The following is an 18,279-nucleotide window of genomic DNA, read 5'->3' as shown; positions in this document are numbered from 1 at the left end:
TCATGGCATAGGTAGAAGGCAGAAAGATAAAAGTGGTGAATCAGATTCTTCCGTTCTTTTCACAGACATATCCCAAGTGTACATTCCCTACTGCTTTGTCATGTCTGAACTTCAAATGCAGTACTGGATGGGAAATTCCACTGTATCCTTTGGGAAACTGTCCAGCAGTCCTGAGATGGCATTTTCCCCCCCCTCCCCCCATAAATGATGATGTAGTTTCTCTTTGTGGTCTGCAGATATGTCCACACATACCGGAGTTACTCCTCTCAACCCATGTGGTTTACAGCCTTCAAATATCTTATGTTTTGTGTCATGTCCTAGTTATTTGTTAATCAAATTGTTACATTCCTATGTCTTGTTAATCAGTTTCTGTGATGATTTGCAATAAGGTCCTGTGTTGCACAGGCATACACAGAGATCTGTAAAGAGGCATCAGCTCCAAAGAACAGGCCTTTCCCTGTTGAAATCAGAGAGATTTTTAAGGCTCAACTAGAAGAGGCCCCACAAAATTAGTGAAGATTTTTGATAATTTTCTTGTTCTCTGAATGCCTTCTGGTATCCCCTTTTGGGTCTGAGATAAGTCACCTTTCATAAGTTGCACTGCAGCCATGGCAGAGATCAGCATCTCTCCTCTCTGACCAAAGTCACTTCCTGGAGTTGCACGTAAAACTAAAAAGACACCGGAGGTATTTTTATGGTTTTATAACCAAAATATGGTTTTATTTTGGTGTTACTCATACTGCAAGCTTACCTCAGGTGCTTGCCTACTCTCAGTCTTCGTATTTGTTTCCCAACTCGTATCACCCACTAGGTATGCGGGTTGGGTTTTGGTTTTTTTCTCAGCTGCACTAGAACCAGTGAATTAGATTGATTGTATCATTCTGTTGTAGTAACAGAAAAATGCATTTCTGTTTAGCAGGATGTGTCACTGATGGAGTTTGAAGAAACAAGCGAGGGAGGCACCACTCCCCCAGGAGCCAGCAGCACCCCTGGGGAAGCTTGGGATTCTACAGCAGTTGGAGGAGAGCACCATGCCACTCACACACCAGCCGAAATGAGCACCAGCCCGTCGAGCTCTGCACAGGGAGCAGAGCTCAGCACTCCTGAGGACTGCCTTTCTGCTCCAGGGAAAGCAGCAGAGATGCTGGGCAGACCCTCTAACCCTATGCAAGAAGTGCCAGCAGGACTGGAACAAGAGCAGGGGGATGCAGAGCCTGAAAAGGGACTCTCAGAATGGGAAGGAGAAATGCCTTTAGAGGAGGGTGGACTAGATTATTCTCTGAAACATAAGCAATTAGAGGTAGCTGACCTGGAAAGCATCCAGGACTTTTCCTCTCACAGCACGGTTCAGGATGAGCTGGCCCCTGGCAGCCCCATCCTGCAGGCTGTGAACCTCAGCACTGAGTTTTCTCAATGCCAGGCAGAACTGGCTTTTCCTGGCTCAGACCCTCAAGCCCAGCAACCAAAATCTTCTTTGGCTGATGCCATTTCCTCTCAGAGAGAGACACCTAAGTGCTTTTTGGTGTGTAAAACTGTTTCAGAGGGACATTATAAGGCCAAACCGTTTCTGGATAACATCTCCAAGGATTCTCTGCAGGAGGTTGATGGTGCTGCAGAGCAGAAGCAAAGCAGCAAAAAGGTGGCACCAGCACCTGACAAACAGCCTACATCAGAGGAAGCAGTAGGAGACACAGCTAAACCTTACACTTCTGAAGATGTTAAGGAAAGCCTAAGAGCACCCCAGAGTTTGGAAGAGAATACAGAGTCTTTCTCTTCCCATCAGTTGTCTTCCACCTTAACGTGTGACAGCCAAGTAAGTTCACTACAAGCAGAAGGAAACATAACTGGTGAAACAAGGAATGCCAGCATGGTCAAAGACCAGGGAACAGTAATGGTTCCTAAAGAAAACTCACCTACTTCCAAATGCCTTCATCTAGAAGATGATCATGGAAAAACAGAGGGGAGACCTGCCCCTTCAGCAGAGAGAGCCTTCCAAGTAAAGAGTACTGCTAAAAGGAGTGAGGAAGTGAGTGCTTCACAGCATAAGGAGCCAGCAGAGGAGGAGGCAGCATCTGAACTTCAGCAGGAAGAGGAGAAGAAAGAGTGCAAAGAGCAGAATCTACCAGAAGAAGGAGAATCTTTGGAGCCCAAAGATCAGAAAAACAAGCAACAAAATGGGCAGGAACAACTGCAGAGGGAAGGGCTCAGAGTGGAGGAAGAGCTCAAACTAGAGGCTCTGTCATCAGCTTTTGGGTCAGAGGTATCTTCTGTTCCCAGGTATAAGGTGGATATGTGTGGTTTGGAGAATGTTTCCTTAGCTGAGCAAAGGGGATCAGCATTTCCTCCTGGGGAACCTGTCTCTGTGGATCCTGGTGAAGATGTGCTGCTGAAAGCTCGTGTCACAGAAGCAGGTTCTGGATGTCAGGCACCTGCTGTCAGCTCTCTGTCTTTGAATAACCTGAACCCAGGGGGTGAAGCTCCACACACATGCCGTGTCTCTGACCAGTCGGAAGACCTAGAAGACTCTGGCCGCTTTTCCATCGGTGCTCAGGATCTTGGAGAAGCTCACTGGGATGATAAGACAAGACTGGGCAGGGAGAACGAGCACAGTGATGGGCATGGAAAAGCTGTCCAGAGGTTTGATAAAAGAGAGGCACCTCTCCATGGAGGAGTGGCAGCACCTTCTGGTGCAGAGAACTCAGAAGCTTCTGTTCCAGCACACCCTTCCTCTGGTACTAATAACTTGGAGCCACCTGATCCCAGAGATTCTCATCCCGCTACAGGAAAAGCTGAGCTTCCAGACTTCATTCCAGCTTTGCCCTCAGAGCTCACCTCATTGGCTTCAGCGTCTGGCCCACAGAAGGAGGGTGCCAGAGCAGCCTCTGTGACCCCCCAGGACTGTCCTGGCACCAGCCAAAACGAGCTGCCAGACTCTGCAGGGAAGCCACCCAACCAAGCTGCTCCTACACAGGTGTGGGACCCAACACCGGGGCAAACTGCTGCTCTGAGTACAGATCCAGGGGAGGCCAAGGCTTTCCATGAAATCCTTACTTCCAAGGAAGGCTTTCATGAAGACCTTAGTGGCCCATCTTCTTTCTCTGTAATATACACGAGCTCTCTTTCTTTAGAAGGGAGCCTTCCTGGGGATAGGAGGTCTGTGGTTAGCATTGCAGAGCCTCTGGAACCATCCCAAACACCGGGAAGGACTTCCACTCCCCTGAACCACCCAGAGACAATTCAGCAGAACTCCCCCGAAAAAAGTGCCATTATGCAGGGAAAAGAAACAGGAGCAAATGTGGGCCATAAAGCACAACAAATGCCTTTGTTTGATCAGCCTGACTGCAGTTTAGACCAAAAAGAGCTTGGATCCAGAATTTCCAGTGTCCTGAGCACCCTAACTTGGCCCTCTGAAGAAGATACGGTCCTTGCTGTGAACCAGGAAGAACAACCTCTGTCCCCTGTGTCCCACTCAAGCCTACCTCTGGTATCTGAGCCTGATGCCAAACAGCTTCCTCAGCCTCCTTCCCATGTCCAAAGGCCCACGCAAGCTCAGGCCCCTGCACTTAATGCAAATCACCTTGTCCCACCTTCAGCCCCTGAATGTTCCCAGCCACTGGCTCCTGAATCATATTCCAGGCCACACCTCAACTGTGCTATGGACCATAATAGGTTAGGAGCCATTCACCCTGCCATAAGCCATCCTCTCCAGACTGCTGCCTCTGGGTCCCATTCCAACTCTGTGGCCTCTGCTTCTGATGGAGAAAGTCTAGCAGAGAAGGATGGCCTTGTACCAGTAACTGGGGAGTGGGATCTCAGTGATTCAGGTACCCATGATACAGAGACTTCTGATGACTCAGGGGTCAGTTTGTTGGCCAAAAGCTTTTCTGCTGTTGGAACTGAAATGCTGGTTGGCTGCTCTGACACCAGCCCTGAAACAGCAGACCAGCACATGGATATAGAAAGTGGAAAATCCTCACCTGACCACCCCAATTGGCCCTCGTTGGAAGGCTTGTTAGCATCCACAGACTCCAAGAGCAGAGACTCTGCACAGCTCCTTCCAATGCTTGCATTCACCAACCCAATCCACTTTCTCCAGCTTAGCCCTCCATCACCACCAACCACCAGAACGACCTGCCAGGAAGAGGAGCTGCCATGGGAGCAACCCTCAGGCATCTTCGGTGTGGACACAAAGTATGTCCAGGCTCCACGGGCAGTCACAGAGAAAACAGAACGTGAGAGGAGGGTCAAGCAAAGGTTGGAAGGAGGGGAACATCAGCCAAAGGAAGAAGTGGCCAAACATGCACCCTTGGAAAAATCATCAAGTTGGCCAGACAAGAAGAAGATGGGGGTGGTTGCACAGGAGCCAGCAGCCAACCAAGAGAACCTGATTAGACGCCGAGTGAAAAGCAAGGACTGGCACCGCCAGGGCCTGAAGAGGATGTCAGTACCACCAGACATCTTGCAGGGTGAGTCCTCTCTTCCCTTTCCCTTCCCTGCCACTGCCCCAACTCATTGCAGTTCCCAGAAACATAGGATTAAATTAAACAGGCAGTCTGACAGAGAGGCACGAGCGCTGAGAGCTTAGTGTTGCTCTTGTGCCTTTCTGGTCATATTCCTCATTCCATGCAGCCCGTTCTGTCCTGCCCCGAGCTCCCCCTTCCCAGCTCTTCCCTCCCTGTAACAGCCCCTTTCCAAGCAGTAGGGAAGAGTCATGCACACACCCTCAGCAGCCCATATCTGTTATCACTTGTTTATTTGCTGCCACCCTTTATTTTGCAACTGACACTTTTAGGTTCCAATCTGACCTTCTAAAAAACATGATTTTACTGGGAAGGCAGGATTTGAGGTTACAGATAAGAAAGGAAATTTGTCAAACCCAAGGTCCCAGCTTGCATAGAATTCAGTCACTGATGTCACAAGTGGAAAATATGCATCTTCTCTTGTGCAGCTCATTTAAACAGTACCTTCTATCAGGATGCATGTCTGTTCTTTATTATTATATCTGACGTGAGCTTTAAACATAGTTGCTTCTTTTCAACTCTTGCTTAGTTTATTTTTCAAGCTCCTTAACATGCTGGATTTTTGGCACAGAGGAAAAGGAGGGGAGTGTGGAGGGGTATAAAAGGTTTGGCAGAACTTGAATCAAACTTGTTCATGTGTTTGACTTGTAAATTCTTGGTTCTGAATTTTAAAACATTCAAGGCAACGGTACTGTCTTTCCTCCAGCCCATACCTGCAGCCTAGTCTTTGGGCTTTCTTCCCCCTTCTGCTTCCAATGAATTTATATTTAGAATTTCTCCACACCTTATTTGATTAAATCCCTCACAAACCAAAAGAAAAAGCCATACTTTCTGCATTTGACATAAACAGATGACTCAAGCAGCAGTTTTGAATGCCCACATATAAATGTGAGAACTGGATTACAACATTCATTGTCAGGCCATATCCCTTTTAAGACTCTTCACAGGAGTAATTTTGTTAGACATTCAGCATTTCTGCCCCAGAGTCACTGAGAGTTTTTGGGGCTCAACATCTACAAAAGAAAGTCTTGGGACCTTCAGACCTGCTTAGTGACTTTGGGTCCATTGATCTCCTGCAAGTAGCTGAAAAGGTAAAGACTGCACCAAATAGGGCCTGCAGGCAGTGTCTTTGCTCAGACAACTGGAGACAGAAGCTCTCAGGGTTACTGTCACAGCCTAAAGCGTCAGCCTTTGTCTTTGTGTGAGAAATAGATGTGGCTCACAGATGTTAAGTGTAAGCAGTGGCAAGGATTATTAAAACTAGAATGCTTCTGACCCAGAAATAAATGTCACGAGGGCACCTGTACTCCAGCTCCAGACTGACATTTAGGTGGGGTACAGGTAAGTGGTGTCTGTGTATCATTTGGATTGTAGCTTCACTCTAAAAATGGACTTATGTGTTTACTTTCTAATTGTCTTATATACAGAAGTTTCTTCTGTTCCTTCAGAGGAAGAAGCTCAGAAGGCACACAGGGAGCCACCAGTCAGCTCAGAAACAGTTATATTGCGGTAAGTCTCTCAAAGGCCCCTTAGAATTTACCCCCATCTCTGTGCAGCACAGACACCTGACACACTCCATTGTTTCTGAGTTACCAAAGCTGATGATAAGGAGAAGAAAACCGTAAATAAATGCCTTAGGCCTGTGCTTCAGTCTCCCCTCTTGAAGAGGACCCCACTGCAGCAGAAGTATTTCTGTGCCTTTAGGCCAGTGGTTCCATCAAGCCAAACTTTGCCCTTTGTTAAGTAGAGCATGTGGAACTTGAGCTTGTTGGAAAGACAGAGGTCCTTGTTGTGACAGACCAGTTTCTAAGGTTTGGATAAGCCATCTCTGGTACTGTGCTCTTCATTCACTCTTTGTTTTGAAATCCTTATTCCCTAACAGAGAGAAGAAACCTGCAGACACAACAGAGAACTTCAAACGCCGGCACTCCAAGCTGATCAACTCCTGTAAGTACCTTCTGCCACCCCTCTCCTGCATCATCTCTCACCCTTGCAGTGAGCACAAAGGAGAGGGACTCCTGCCATATGGTAGCAGGGAAGACTACTGGAGTCAGTGAACTGAGAGTCCTGCAGTACACTGGGGCAGCTGATGAGCTTTGCTTACAGCAAAATGTGTTCCCTTGAATTTGGCTGCCCCAATCTGAGACAGAACAGAGTTTCCTCCAGGTTGAAGCAGAGGGCGAGTAGCTGCTACAGAAAGGATAAATGTATGTGTCTGTCTTCACAGCAAGATTGCTGTATCAGGAGTACAGTGATGTGGCTCTGAACAAGGCCATTCAAAGCCAGAAGAGAGTGGATTATCCAGAGGATATAGAGTCAAGTTTCCCAAGCTCCCCGAGGCTACGGAGGAAAGTGCTGTCTCCCCCGGACTCGTACTTGCAACGTCTGTCAGTCTCATCCAATGCATCCCTCTGGCAGGACATCCCCATGATCCGGGGCAGCAGAATGCTGCTCAATATGTCCCGTGAGGAGCAGAGGCTGCAAGAGGTAAGGGACAGATGTAACAAGATAAATGGGTGGTCTTAGTCCAGAAAGAGTCTCCTGAAGGGGGGATAAAGCAGAGAGCAAAAACCGTGATGTGGGAATGCAGGTGGTTGAATGCAGAGGTCACCTCTACAAGCACTATGGGGCTGTGCTACCACTATGTGTGCTGAAGTGCCAAACTGTAGAGAAAGCAGCACCGAAGGACAGACTCTGGACTGTATCAGTAACTTCAGGGAAACAGACATGGGGAAATGGGAACAAGATAAAGAGTTCTGAGCATGTTCAATGCAAAAGAGCATATCAAAGTAGACTTGCAGCATTCTCCCACACATAAACTCTTGAGAGATGTTAATAAACCTACAGTAAATTGTATTTCCTTTGGTAGAGTGTTAGCTTACAAAATCCCTCTCAGCCCTTTGTGAGCTGCAGGGCTGAGAGGGAATAGGAAGATGTGTGGGTTCAACAAAATGGTGTAGAGAAACTGGGTAAGGAAAATAAGAGGAACTGAGCAGTGGATGGGAGGACGTAGAGAAAGAGGTGAAAACAACAGCATGGGAGATGTGACGGAGAAAAACATGGATGGTACAGATGCTGGACTTCATGGGAGCATGTAAAATAGGGAACCTTGTGGAAGTGGTGTTAAGGGGAGATAAAATGAGAGCAAGTTTTTGTTTTTAAGTCATGCCACAAGTCTGTTCCGTAAAGAAGGACTATAAAGAAGGACTATATGTAGCGGCACACTCGCCTTTCATTTCTAAAGCCTCTCTTCTGTAATTACGTGCTGGAAGGTTTTCTTCAGTCTCCTCCCCGTAAGATTCCTCACAGACTTGTGCAGTCTACTGATGCTGTGCTCCCTTATCTCCCTAGGCCAAGTTTGAGTTGATAATATCTGAGGCTTCCTACCTGCGCAGTTTGAATGTGGCAGTGGATCACTTCCAGCGATCAGCAGAGCTCCAGGCCATGCTCACCAACCAGGAGCGCCAGTGGCTCTTCTCCCGCCTTTCCGACGTGCGCGATGTCAGTGCCAGGTGAGATGTGGCCCTTTGCTTCCAGGACTGATAGGCACGGGATACTTCCCAGCATTTCCATCAGTAACACTTCTCACTCATCCCCTCCGTGTTCACTGACCTGCAGGGGAGATACACACACACAGCACTTTGTGATGATGTAACAGCACTGCCTTGAAAGGAACATCTGCCTTTTTGGGTGATGTAAATCCTGGTGTTGAGTCACAGATATTGTGGCTCAATGGTGCACAGAGATCAAAATGTTCAAAATGGTACCCACGTGCCATTGGCTTCAGCTATAATTAAACCTGACTAAGCAGACCCTGTCCCAAACCAGCTCCTGCCAAATACAAGACAAAGAGGCAGCTGCATGAGCCCTGACCAAAAAAAGAAAAAAAAAGAAGGGGGGGGAGATCTAAGTTACAGCCATCACTTGACAGAAACTAATGTGAATCAATTGAGCATAAGTCATGAAAATGTGGACATGACCCCACATGCAAGGAATCCTGTATGTTGTAGGATTCTGTTCTGCTTTTCCTCCTCCAAGGCTTGGCTTGGCATATCACTAAGCTAGTAAGGGTTGCTGCTACCTTTTTATATTCTACCAGTGGGATTATTCTGGTGATTATTCTTAATTTTCAGTTGGTTGCTGACCATGTGTTAGAAGAATGAGCTCTCAAGAATAGAGGGCTTTTGCCTCTGCTTTTTCCTTGCTGACTCCAAGCCCTAAATAGTCATTGTCTACAGACATTATGCTCTCTAGAAGTACAAAGCTGTCTTGTGCTTATCTATGGGCTGCCAGGGTTTTGGAGGACTGAGGCCATTCCTGCTTTACTTCAATGATACTGATGTTTCCCTCTCCTTTCATGCCACCACATCCATGTGCTGCAGTTTCCTCTTTGACTTGGAGGAGAAGTTTGAGGAGGACATGTTTACCTTCCATGTGTGCGACGTGGCTCTGAAACATGCCCCAGACTTCCGCAGGGTGTATCTTCCATATGTAACAAACCAGACATACCAGGAGCAAACCTTCCAACGGTTACTGTAAGTTTTCTCTTCTGTTGCATTCTTCTCCCCTCTTACTTCCTTAATATTCACTCTTTCCAAAGATGGGGAACACTGCAGGTACTGGCTATTGACTACAGGCTGCTCTCACCACACCCCCAGAAGGACAGGGAGGGACCTTCTTCCCTTCAGTGGCATTTGGGATAGCAGGACAGAGCTGCTGCAGGCTCTTTTCCCATTGCATTGGAGAGGAAAAGATTAATATGTGATCCAGCTGCAGGCTGTTCTCTGTCTGCCCTCTGCTGAAGAGAGCAAAAATGACTGTCCCGGATAATGGTTTTCTGTCTGTGGTTTCCAGACTGTTAGGAATCAGAAAGTGATAATTTCATGTGAAACTTCCAACATCATCCACTCTGTGATTCTTTAACTAAAAGACCATGGCTGCTGTCAGTAAGCTTAAGCCAGCTATCCAGGGGTCTTTAAAATGGATTGAAAATCCTGAGGCCAGAGAACACCATCAGGCTCTCTTGCTTTAGGTGATGGAGTGGAACATCTCCCACCCTCCTCTTGTGTACCCAGTGAGTGGCACAGCCAGTCATTAATCAGGCATGGGCCTGGTCCTGGGTAAGGTTTCTTTGCCACTTCTGCACTGCTTCCCTTCATAACCACCCAATTCCAGTGAAGCTACAGTGATTCCAGGAGAAGGCAGTGTTCCCAACAGCCTGTTCAGGCACGCTCTCTGGGTGCTGCTGCCTGGGAGAGATCTAGTCTCACAATTGATTCCCTTCAGGGAAGGCTCAGTTCCACACATAAAGGACCTCCAGGATATTGTCCAGGACAACGACTACTGGACCTACAACCTTTTTCCCCAACTCTTCTTGTTCAGGAGGCTGGTACCTACAACCTTTTTCCCCAACTCTTGTCTGTTCAGGAGGCTGGTACCACTCTCATACCTTTAGTCATTTAACTGCTATTGCTCAACACGGACAACTGGAAGGCAGTGGCTGTGTCTAGTAATGTAAATGAGATGTTAAGGGAAGAAGGCAGCTGCCCTCAAGAGAAGCAGGTGTTTCCAGACCCTGAACACAGCCCCTGAAGCTGAATCACTCAGTGTAAGGAAAGAATACAAACCACCACTGTCTCCATGAAAGGTGTAGTACTAATAGAAGGAATTGAAATGTAGATGTCACTTCTGCCTTTTATTCAAGAGGGCTGTGACAGAAAGAGGAAAGATATAGTAACAGCTGTACTGCCATCCTGTAGCTTTTACAAACCCACACCTGCTCGTCATCAGAGTGGTGCAGTCTCTTGACATCTCTTGCCCCAGGAACAAACCCTGACTGTTGGGAGTTCTCCAACATTCACTGAAATCTGATACTAAGGAGGTTATTTATTTACTCTGATGCCTGGATGTCTTTTTTCTTTACCACTCCCACAGAAATGGAAATGCAGGGTTCCAGCAAGTCCTGGAGAGACTGGAAAGTGATCCAGTATGCCAGCGCCTCTCACTGAAATCCTTCCTCATCCTCCCTTTCCAGCGCATCACTCGACTCAAGCTCCTCCTACAGGTAACTGTGGGGATTCTCTGCTTTCCCTCAGCTTTCCCTCAGGTTTCCACCAAGTTTCCCTCAAGCTATGTCCAGGAGCAGCTGAGGGAGCTGGGGAGGCTCAGCCCAGAGAAAAGGAGGCTCAAGGGGGACGTTCTCACTCTCTACAACTATCTGGAGGAGGTTGTAGCCAGGTGGGGGTCGGGCTCTTCTCCCGGGTAACAAATGACAGGATGAGAGGAAACAGCCTCGCCAGGGGAGGTTCAGGTTGGACATCAGGAGGAATTTCTTCACGGAAAGGGTGGTCAAGCATTGGAAGGGGCTGCCCAGGGAGGTGGTGGAGTCACTGACCCTGGAGGTGTTCAAGAAACGACTCAGTGCTCTGGTCTAGTTGAGAAGGTCAAAGGTTGAACTCAGTCCTGGAGGTCTTTTCCACCCTTAATAATTCTATGTTTCTAAGCTGATCCTTTGTCAAGTCTGAAAGTCACATAAACACGAGGTGGCTCCAAGCACCAGGTGGAAACACTGCACACTGCCCTTCATGTTGCATCTGTGCCAAGTTTGGCAAGATGCTCTAAAGCCATTCTGTTGTGTGCTTTGTGAATATGCCTTTGCAAAAGCAAACCCATGTGTCATGGTACAAGTGCCTGCTGTGCACTAGGCCAGCACCATGAGCTGGATATGTGGATATACTGGATATGCCTGCATGAAGCAGTGCAGTTTGTATATTGTTTAGGACTGTGTTGCAACACTACTTTATTTGTACTCCAATAAATAATGTATGGAGTCTTCTCAGAACATGTTGATTTACATTTTATTGAGCTTTTTTGGCTTTCTGCTGGAAAAATAAAGCGAGGGCTCCTTGGCTGCCCTCTGGAAGGCAGCCTGTCTCTCCTCTTTGCCTGCCATGCTGACTAATAGGAGCCTTCCAGACAGGGAACCAGCAAGTCCCTAATAAATTAATTTTGAGCTCTTTCTATGAAATTCTTTTTTCTGTGTATTTGAGCCTCTTTTTAACAAGAGAAAGGGACAATTCTGTGCATAAAACTATTTGTGCTTGAGTTAGTGGTTGCTTCCTATGCCATGTAACTTCTATGTGATAGTTAATATAGTTTAGTTTTTCAGGAATATCCTGTTCAATGCGACTTACCAGTGACATTCTGCATCTCAAATTTTTGGCCTTGTTAACTCCACATATCATAACCTACCTCTGCTTTAGTTTCCCTTGAGACTGGTATCTTGGTGTTCCCTTATTTCTCCTACACTTCACTGATACTTAGGTCCAACTTTCCCTGTGTGAAGTATGAAAAGTGTCTTTTCTCACACAGAATATCCTGAAAAGAACTCGACCTGGGTCTGAGGAGGAAGTGCAAGCAACGCAGGCCTACGATGCACTTGAAAAGGTAAGGCTGCCAACTCTTCCTGCAGCCCTGCAGAAAGGGCTCTGGGGGCTTTGGTTGATGGTACCAATAATACAAGTCAAAAATTTTGGGCTAAGCAGTAAAAATATTAGAATTTGTCCAAGGGAGGGCAGCAAAGGTGGTGAAAGAACTAAGAGGGCAAGACTTAGGAGGAGCGACAGGACACTAGGTTTGTTCAGCTCAGAGGAGGCTGAGGGTGACCTCATTGCTGTCTACAACCTCCTCACAACAGGGAGAGGAGAGGGATGTGATGATTTCTTCTCTCTGGATGCAAGGGAATGGCTTAACGCTGTGTCATGGGAAATTCAGATTGGATATTAGGATAAAGTTCTTCACAGAGAGGGTGGTAAGCACTGGAACAAGTTCACCAGGGGAGTGATCATGGTCCCAAGCCTGATTGTGTTCAAAAGGTGTTTGGGCAACATTCTTAGATACATGGTTTAACTTGCAGTTTGCCTAGTGTAGAGTCAGGAATTGGACTTGATGATCCTCATGGGTTCCTTGCAACTGAGGATATTCTGTGACTCTCTGCAGCATCACACAGATGTGGCCCAGTCCTTTTAATTGATCCTCCCCCTTGTTGAGGGCCCATGTCACTGATCCTCACACATAACAAATCAGTGTGTTCATGTGCAGTGGTAGCTGTGAGCAGAAAACACTAAAGCAGGAGTCAGCTGGGATGCAACTGAACTGGCACCAGTGATACCAAACTACTTTTTTCAGGACTCACTTTTTCCAGTCTCCTAACCAGCCCTTTGTGTTCCTTACTTTTGTCTCTAATTAATGATCAACTCCCATCCTAGTCCTTGCAAGAAAATCCTTCTTTAAATAAAAACACAGCATTGCTCTGTTGTGTCCCTTCTTCCGTCCTGTTTATTACAGAGGCAAGATTTAAAGTCTTCTGGGACAACTTGTTATCTAAAATCTGTACAGCATCATGCAATGAATGTCTCTAGTGTTCCCCCCCAGTATCCCAAAGTTAAAGCAATGCTTGCCACAGAGATTTCATCTAAAGAATAACTTCCTTAAGAAAGAAGGGTGGTCACTGTAGGTATAGAGAGGCTTAGAATGCTCACTTGGAAAAATACTCACTCTGCTCTGCACTGCTGCAGCCTCACCTCGAGTCCTGTGGGCAGTTTAGGGTGACACAGTACAAGAAGAATCTAAAGCTATCAGTGTCCAAAGAAGGGCCACAAAGATGGTGAAGGGCCTGGAGGGGAAGCCATGTGAGGGGTGGCTGAGGTCACTTGGCTTGTTCAGCTGGAGAAGAGGAGGCTGAGGGGAGACCTCACAGCATCTGCAGCTTCCTCACGAGGGGCAGTGAAGGGACAGGCACTGATCTCTGCTCTGTGAGGACCCGAGGGAACGGCTGGAGCTGTGTCAGGGGAGGGTTAGGTTGGACACTGGGAAGAGTTTCTTTACCCAGAGGATGGTTGGGTACTGGAACTCAGAGCAGTGGTCATGGCCCCAAGCCTGCCAGAGTTCAGAAAGTGTTTGGACAACACTCTCAGACACATGATGGGATTCTTGGGGTGCCGTGTGCAGGGCCAGGAGTTGGAGTCTGTCTTTGTGGGTCCCTTCAAACTCATCATATTCTGTGATTCTATTCTATACTTCTTTTGCAGGAGGATGCCTAAGGGATTGTCACTTATGCTGACTCCTGAGGGCTGGGAGTCGTACTGATCCCACCAGGCAGTTCTGCTCCCACCTCACTGATGCTCTCTTTTCCTCTGCAGCTCATCAAGGACTGCAATGAAAATGTCCAGCGCATGAAGAGCACTGAAGAGCTGATCTACCTCAGCCAGAAGATTGAATTTGAGTGCAAGGTGAGCTCATCCATTCCCTGGGCCTTGCTCCAGCCTGATGTATTTTCTGCCTTTCCTCACAAAGCCACTTGCACTTTCTCTTTGTTCTCCTCTCCGATATACACAGAACTGTTGAACCAGCTCTTCATCAGTGCTTCCCTGACCCAATCACTCATGTCAACCTTCAAATAAAGGTGCCTACCACGACTTGCACCTCTCCAGCTGGAGAGTTGAAACATTTCCTCGAGAGAAAGGCAAAAATGCAAATCCAAAGCTCACGGACACTCATTTGCTTGTAGGTGTTTGACGTAAACGTTCATTTCTGTCCTGCAGATATTCCCACTCATCTCACAGTCGAGGAGACTTGTGAAGTGTGGTGAGTTGACAGCACTGGACTTCAACAACCTAAGTCCAAAATGGAAAGTCACCACCCGGCCCATCTACCTACACCTTTTCAATGACTGCCTGCTCCTGTCTCGGCCGAAGGAGTGAGTGCTTCAACACAATTCTTGCTGCCCCTTCTAATACCTGTCTCTTTTGGGGTCTGTGCTTTGGTGACAGAGTCCTTTCCCTCTGCCTGCCAGCAAGTGGCAGCCTTTGTCAAGGCACTCTCCTATCCCAACCTGATGTGAGTATCATGCAAGTATGTGGAAATTGATAGTCCCAACTCCTAATTACAACATATGATAATATAAAAAGATAGCTTGTGGTCCCTAGTGCAACACTTCTATTCCACCTTTCCATCTCTATAATGTGAAACACTTTAATAATAACCATTTATTCTAGTTTTACTTGGTAAATGATTTCTTCCTACAGGACAGTTTGTCATGAGAGTTGTTTCACTGTGCTGGGGGTTTAGGGGTGGTGGTTTTGCTTCTAAGCTCTAAGCTACCAAATTAAATTCTGACAGGACAGAGCTTATTATTTTTATCCTTTTCATTAAATCCCCTCTTCTCTGGCCTTCTGAGACTTATAGCAAGAATAACACTTGACGTGTCTGAGCCAAATGAAGACTCGTTAAAAGCTTTTTACTTTCCTGACCTCACAAAATAACATGGACTCGCTTTGTAACCCTCATCACCTTAAAACTCACAGCTTGTTTTGCTCCTCCTCTTTCCCTGCAGGGGTGGACGTTTCGTCGTGTTCGACCACGCCGCTTTCTCAGATGTGCGTGGGGAGAAGTGTGAGATGAAACTCCACGGAGCAAACAAAAACGTTTTCCGTCTCTTCCTGCTTCAGAATTACCAGGGAAAGAGAGTGGAGTTTTTGTTTCGGACAGACACACAGTAAGAGCTCAAGGTTACCCTCAACATATCCCGTTACCAGACATCTCCTAGGAGCCTGATGATTGTCCCTCAGCTACCCAAATGCTGACATACCAAATGCAGCTACTGAGCAGAGGTCTTGAAAAACATCCCCTTGCTATAACTATTTCCTTATGAAGCACCTTCCTTCTCTCTCATCACAACTGCTCACGCAATACTTCCACATTATGTCATACCAAAAATGGGAATTTTTGCCTTTTCCCACCCCCTTTCTCCACTTCCCTTTCTCCACTTTCCCAGAGTACCCCCTGAAGCCCCTCCTGTGAGCAAACACCCCCTCCCATGTCAGTCACCAGACTGCTGTCCCTCACATTGAATCCTGTGATGTTTTCCAGCAGCGAGAAGCTGAGGTGGATCTCTGCTTTGGCTCCTCCACGGGGAGAACCGGACCTCCTGGAATGCCCTGGTGAGTCTGCTCTGCTGCCCCCGCAATGGGGGTGGGCTGGCTCAGGGGAGTCACAGTCACTGTGAGGTGGAACATCCCAGAATGATTCCAAGGCACAATACTTGAGGGTTTTTTGTAAACAAAGAAGATACTCGTGGTTTTTCCCTCAGTGCCCGGTTGTGCCAGTTATTTTACCTATTTTAACTCCTCATATTAGATGAAGGCCTGTATTGTCCCTTCCGGTTCTCTGCCCTTTAGTGTTTGGGCAGTACCCTATTCCTCACCTCCTCTGTGTCTGATGCACACAGGTTTACTGTTGCTTTCTCCTACACCAGTATGATCTTTCCTCCCCTTTAGATGCACCGCAGGTTCAATGCATAAAGACTTACAAGGCTCGGGAAAATGATGAGCTGGCTTTGGAGAAGGCAGATATCATCATGGTTATGCAGTACAGCAACGACGGTGAGCAGAATGAGCAATGGCTGTCTTAAAGTGTTGGATTGAGAGGACAAGGAGACTCTCCATTAGGATGCTTTATTTGGAAGCTGAAAGGGGATCTCCTCCTTTGCTCTTAGGGCCTTGTTGGAGGGGGCTTTTGGGGAAGAATGGAAATAAAATTGTGATTCTTTCGCCTCATGTTGTGTTTCTCCCCACACCACAGGATGGATGGAAGGGGTAAAACTTTCAGACCGGGAGAGAGGCTGGTTCCCCTCAGAACACGTGGAGAACATCTCCAGCAAACATGTGCGGCAGAAGAACCTGAAGGAGGAGCAACGTGTAAAGAATGCCAAGCAGCAGGTCTTCTGCAAGAAATAAAGACTCTGTTTGGACCTGTACAGTCTCCCTGCCATGGGGAAGCCATGTTTTTTCTATTGTGCCTCAGAAGAAATGCCTCTGCAAAGAGCATAATACAGCACTTTGACAGAACCAGGTGCTTTTTGCCAAAGAAAGCGGGAATTCAATCAGGAAAAATCACTCACTTCCTCTGTGTCAGCAGGACTATGGCAGCAGGAGGAGGAGTAAAGATTGCATGTATTGCTTGCTTTGTGGTAGTAGGGAGGGACTTAAATCGGACAGAGGTCCGGGATCTGGACTTCTGAAAATATATTCCTGTTTTTGCCACTGACGAGTTGTGGGACCTTATGCAAGTCACTTCAGAGTTCTGCCTCAGTTTTCCCATCTGCGAAATGGGGGGAAGCTCACCTACCTCACTGCATGGTGTGAGGCTAAATTCACTAGTATTAGCAGACTAAGAGCTTTGAGCTCCTGAGAAGGAAGGTGCTAAGTGCAAAGCACAACAGAGTTGAGGAGAGTTTTCCATTTGAATAGCCTCTTGATATTCTTCATGGTGTTGATCTCCATAGTGTAATTTCCACTTAGAACAATTTATGTGTTTGATCATGCAGGTCTACTGGGGTTTAGATAGGCAAATATTTCATTGCACCCAAATTTAACTCGGTCTCAGAGTGCTGTTAAGAGTCCTTGACAGCATGAGAAAATCCACTGGAGTGGAGCAAAGTTTTCAGAAGCCACTATGATGATTTCCCCTCACCTTAAGAGGTATCATGCTGAAGAATCTGCTTCACAGAGGTCACCTCTCTTATGAACAATTGTCCCACTAAGCTGTCTGAAACGACCTTTTTTTTACTCCCACTCAAAGTAGATCAGTGACTTTTGACAAAGACTTTTATTATGTGTTGGTACACGCCCTGTACAGAATTACCATGACTAAGGCACATGCAATGAAGTGGCACTTTCCTGCTGCTCTTACTCTGATGCTCATGTGGTATTGCATGCACCATTTTGCACACTTAGGGAGAACACTGAGATATTTAGCCACTGTAGATAAAGTCAAAGTATGCACCAGGGTCTCTGTTCTTTGTTAGAACTCTCTGGTTTTAAGTCCAGTTTACATGCATTTGTGCAGAACCTGTCTATTTGAGGATATGCCTTCAAGTGTAAAATACTGTTTCTGTGTTAAAAGTGTTTGCGTTCAGCTCAGTCAATGCAAGATCAAGTATAAGAATCAATACACCAAGGAAAGCAACGTGTAGCCTTCTTGCATTTAATATATTTGAAGAATTAGTTATCTTCATATTTCCAGCTTTCTGTCTCTGTAACATTCTGCCTTTAAATCCCATTTACATTGTATCTAGTATAGCTTATTACAGCCTATTTATATCAATAATTTTAGCTGGATTAAAAAAAAAAAAAAGAGTTGCTTTTAGTCTTAATAAACTCATGCACTTCTCCAGTTAAAATAAAAAAACCTTTCTGCTTTCCTCATTACTTACGTTTTCCTCTCAAATGTAAGTAATTCAGTATTTACTGAATATACGTTCAGTATTTTCATTATTTTTTCCCTTTAGCTGTCCTAAGTCAGTATGAAGTACAAGCAGCTTTCCTTAGCTGAGGCAGTGAGGAAAACTTGCTTTATTAGCACACTCTACGGTTCTTTGGTGTTATCCCCAGCCCTGAAGCTGCTGCAAGTTCCACAGTGGTGTTGGTCATCCATATCTCAAGGTAAACTGAAGGGATGAACTACAGAAACTGGGAGTCCAGCCCATGATAGCAGTAAGCTAGGAGTTATTCAACTGTCTTTTAATCTGTGGTCCAGACAACAATCTACCTACACACTTTTTTCTCCTAGAAGAATTGAAGCTTGCCCTGAGCTAAGAAACAAGCCCTACTTCAAACTAAGGTGACACAAGAAGGGTTATCATCCTCAACAAGACCCATGAATGTTCAGATATCCAGAATGCCTGCTTGTCCCAGGCTGG

The 18,279-nt window shown here is 46.5% G+C and overlaps 1 protein-coding gene across 3 annotated transcripts in view; it reads left to right on the top strand.

Annotated features, from left to right (window-relative positions):
* Positions 1-17,765, top strand: part of ARHGEF5 (Rho guanine nucleotide exchange factor 5) — a 35,733-nt gene extending 17,968 nt beyond the window's left edge. Inside the window, exons 2-15 of one of the 3 annotated variants that reach the window (XM_017823975.1) lie at positions 920-4,466; positions 5,948-6,029; positions 6,403-6,467; positions 6,748-7,007; positions 7,872-8,032; positions 8,903-9,055; positions 10,455-10,584; positions 11,892-11,966; positions 13,721-13,810; positions 14,123-14,277; positions 14,914-15,075; positions 15,450-15,520; positions 15,857-15,961; positions 16,161-17,765. In XM_017823975.1, the coding sequence (XP_017679464.1) occupies positions 920-4,466; positions 5,948-6,029; positions 6,403-6,467; positions 6,748-7,007; positions 7,872-8,032; positions 8,903-9,055; positions 10,455-10,584; positions 11,892-11,966; positions 13,721-13,810; positions 14,123-14,277; positions 14,914-15,075; positions 15,450-15,520; positions 15,857-15,961; positions 16,161-16,315 (5,211 nt within the window). In that variant the 3' untranslated portion in view covers positions 16,316-17,765. Of the gene's footprint in view, positions 1-916; positions 4,467-5,947; positions 6,030-6,402; positions 6,468-6,747; positions 7,008-7,871; positions 8,033-8,902; positions 9,056-10,454; positions 10,585-11,891; positions 11,967-13,720; positions 13,811-14,122; positions 14,278-14,913; positions 15,076-15,449; positions 15,521-15,856; positions 15,962-16,160 lie in introns of all 3 variants that reach the window. The other 2 variants (XM_017823976.1, XM_017823974.1) reach the window with 2 other exon arrangements.
* Positions 17,766-18,279: the final 514 nt, after the last annotated feature.

This window comes from Lepidothrix coronata, unplaced genomic scaffold (genome assembly GCF_001604755.1).
Source record: "Lepidothrix coronata isolate B3197 unplaced genomic scaffold, Lepidothrix_coronata-1.0 Scaffold107, whole genome shotgun sequence".
In the NCBI taxonomy this organism is placed as follows: Eukaryota; Metazoa; Chordata; class Aves; order Passeriformes; family Pipridae; genus Lepidothrix; species Lepidothrix coronata.
The sequence above is the reverse complement of the archived record's forward strand: the minus strand, read 5'-3'. Positions and strand labels throughout refer to the sequence as shown.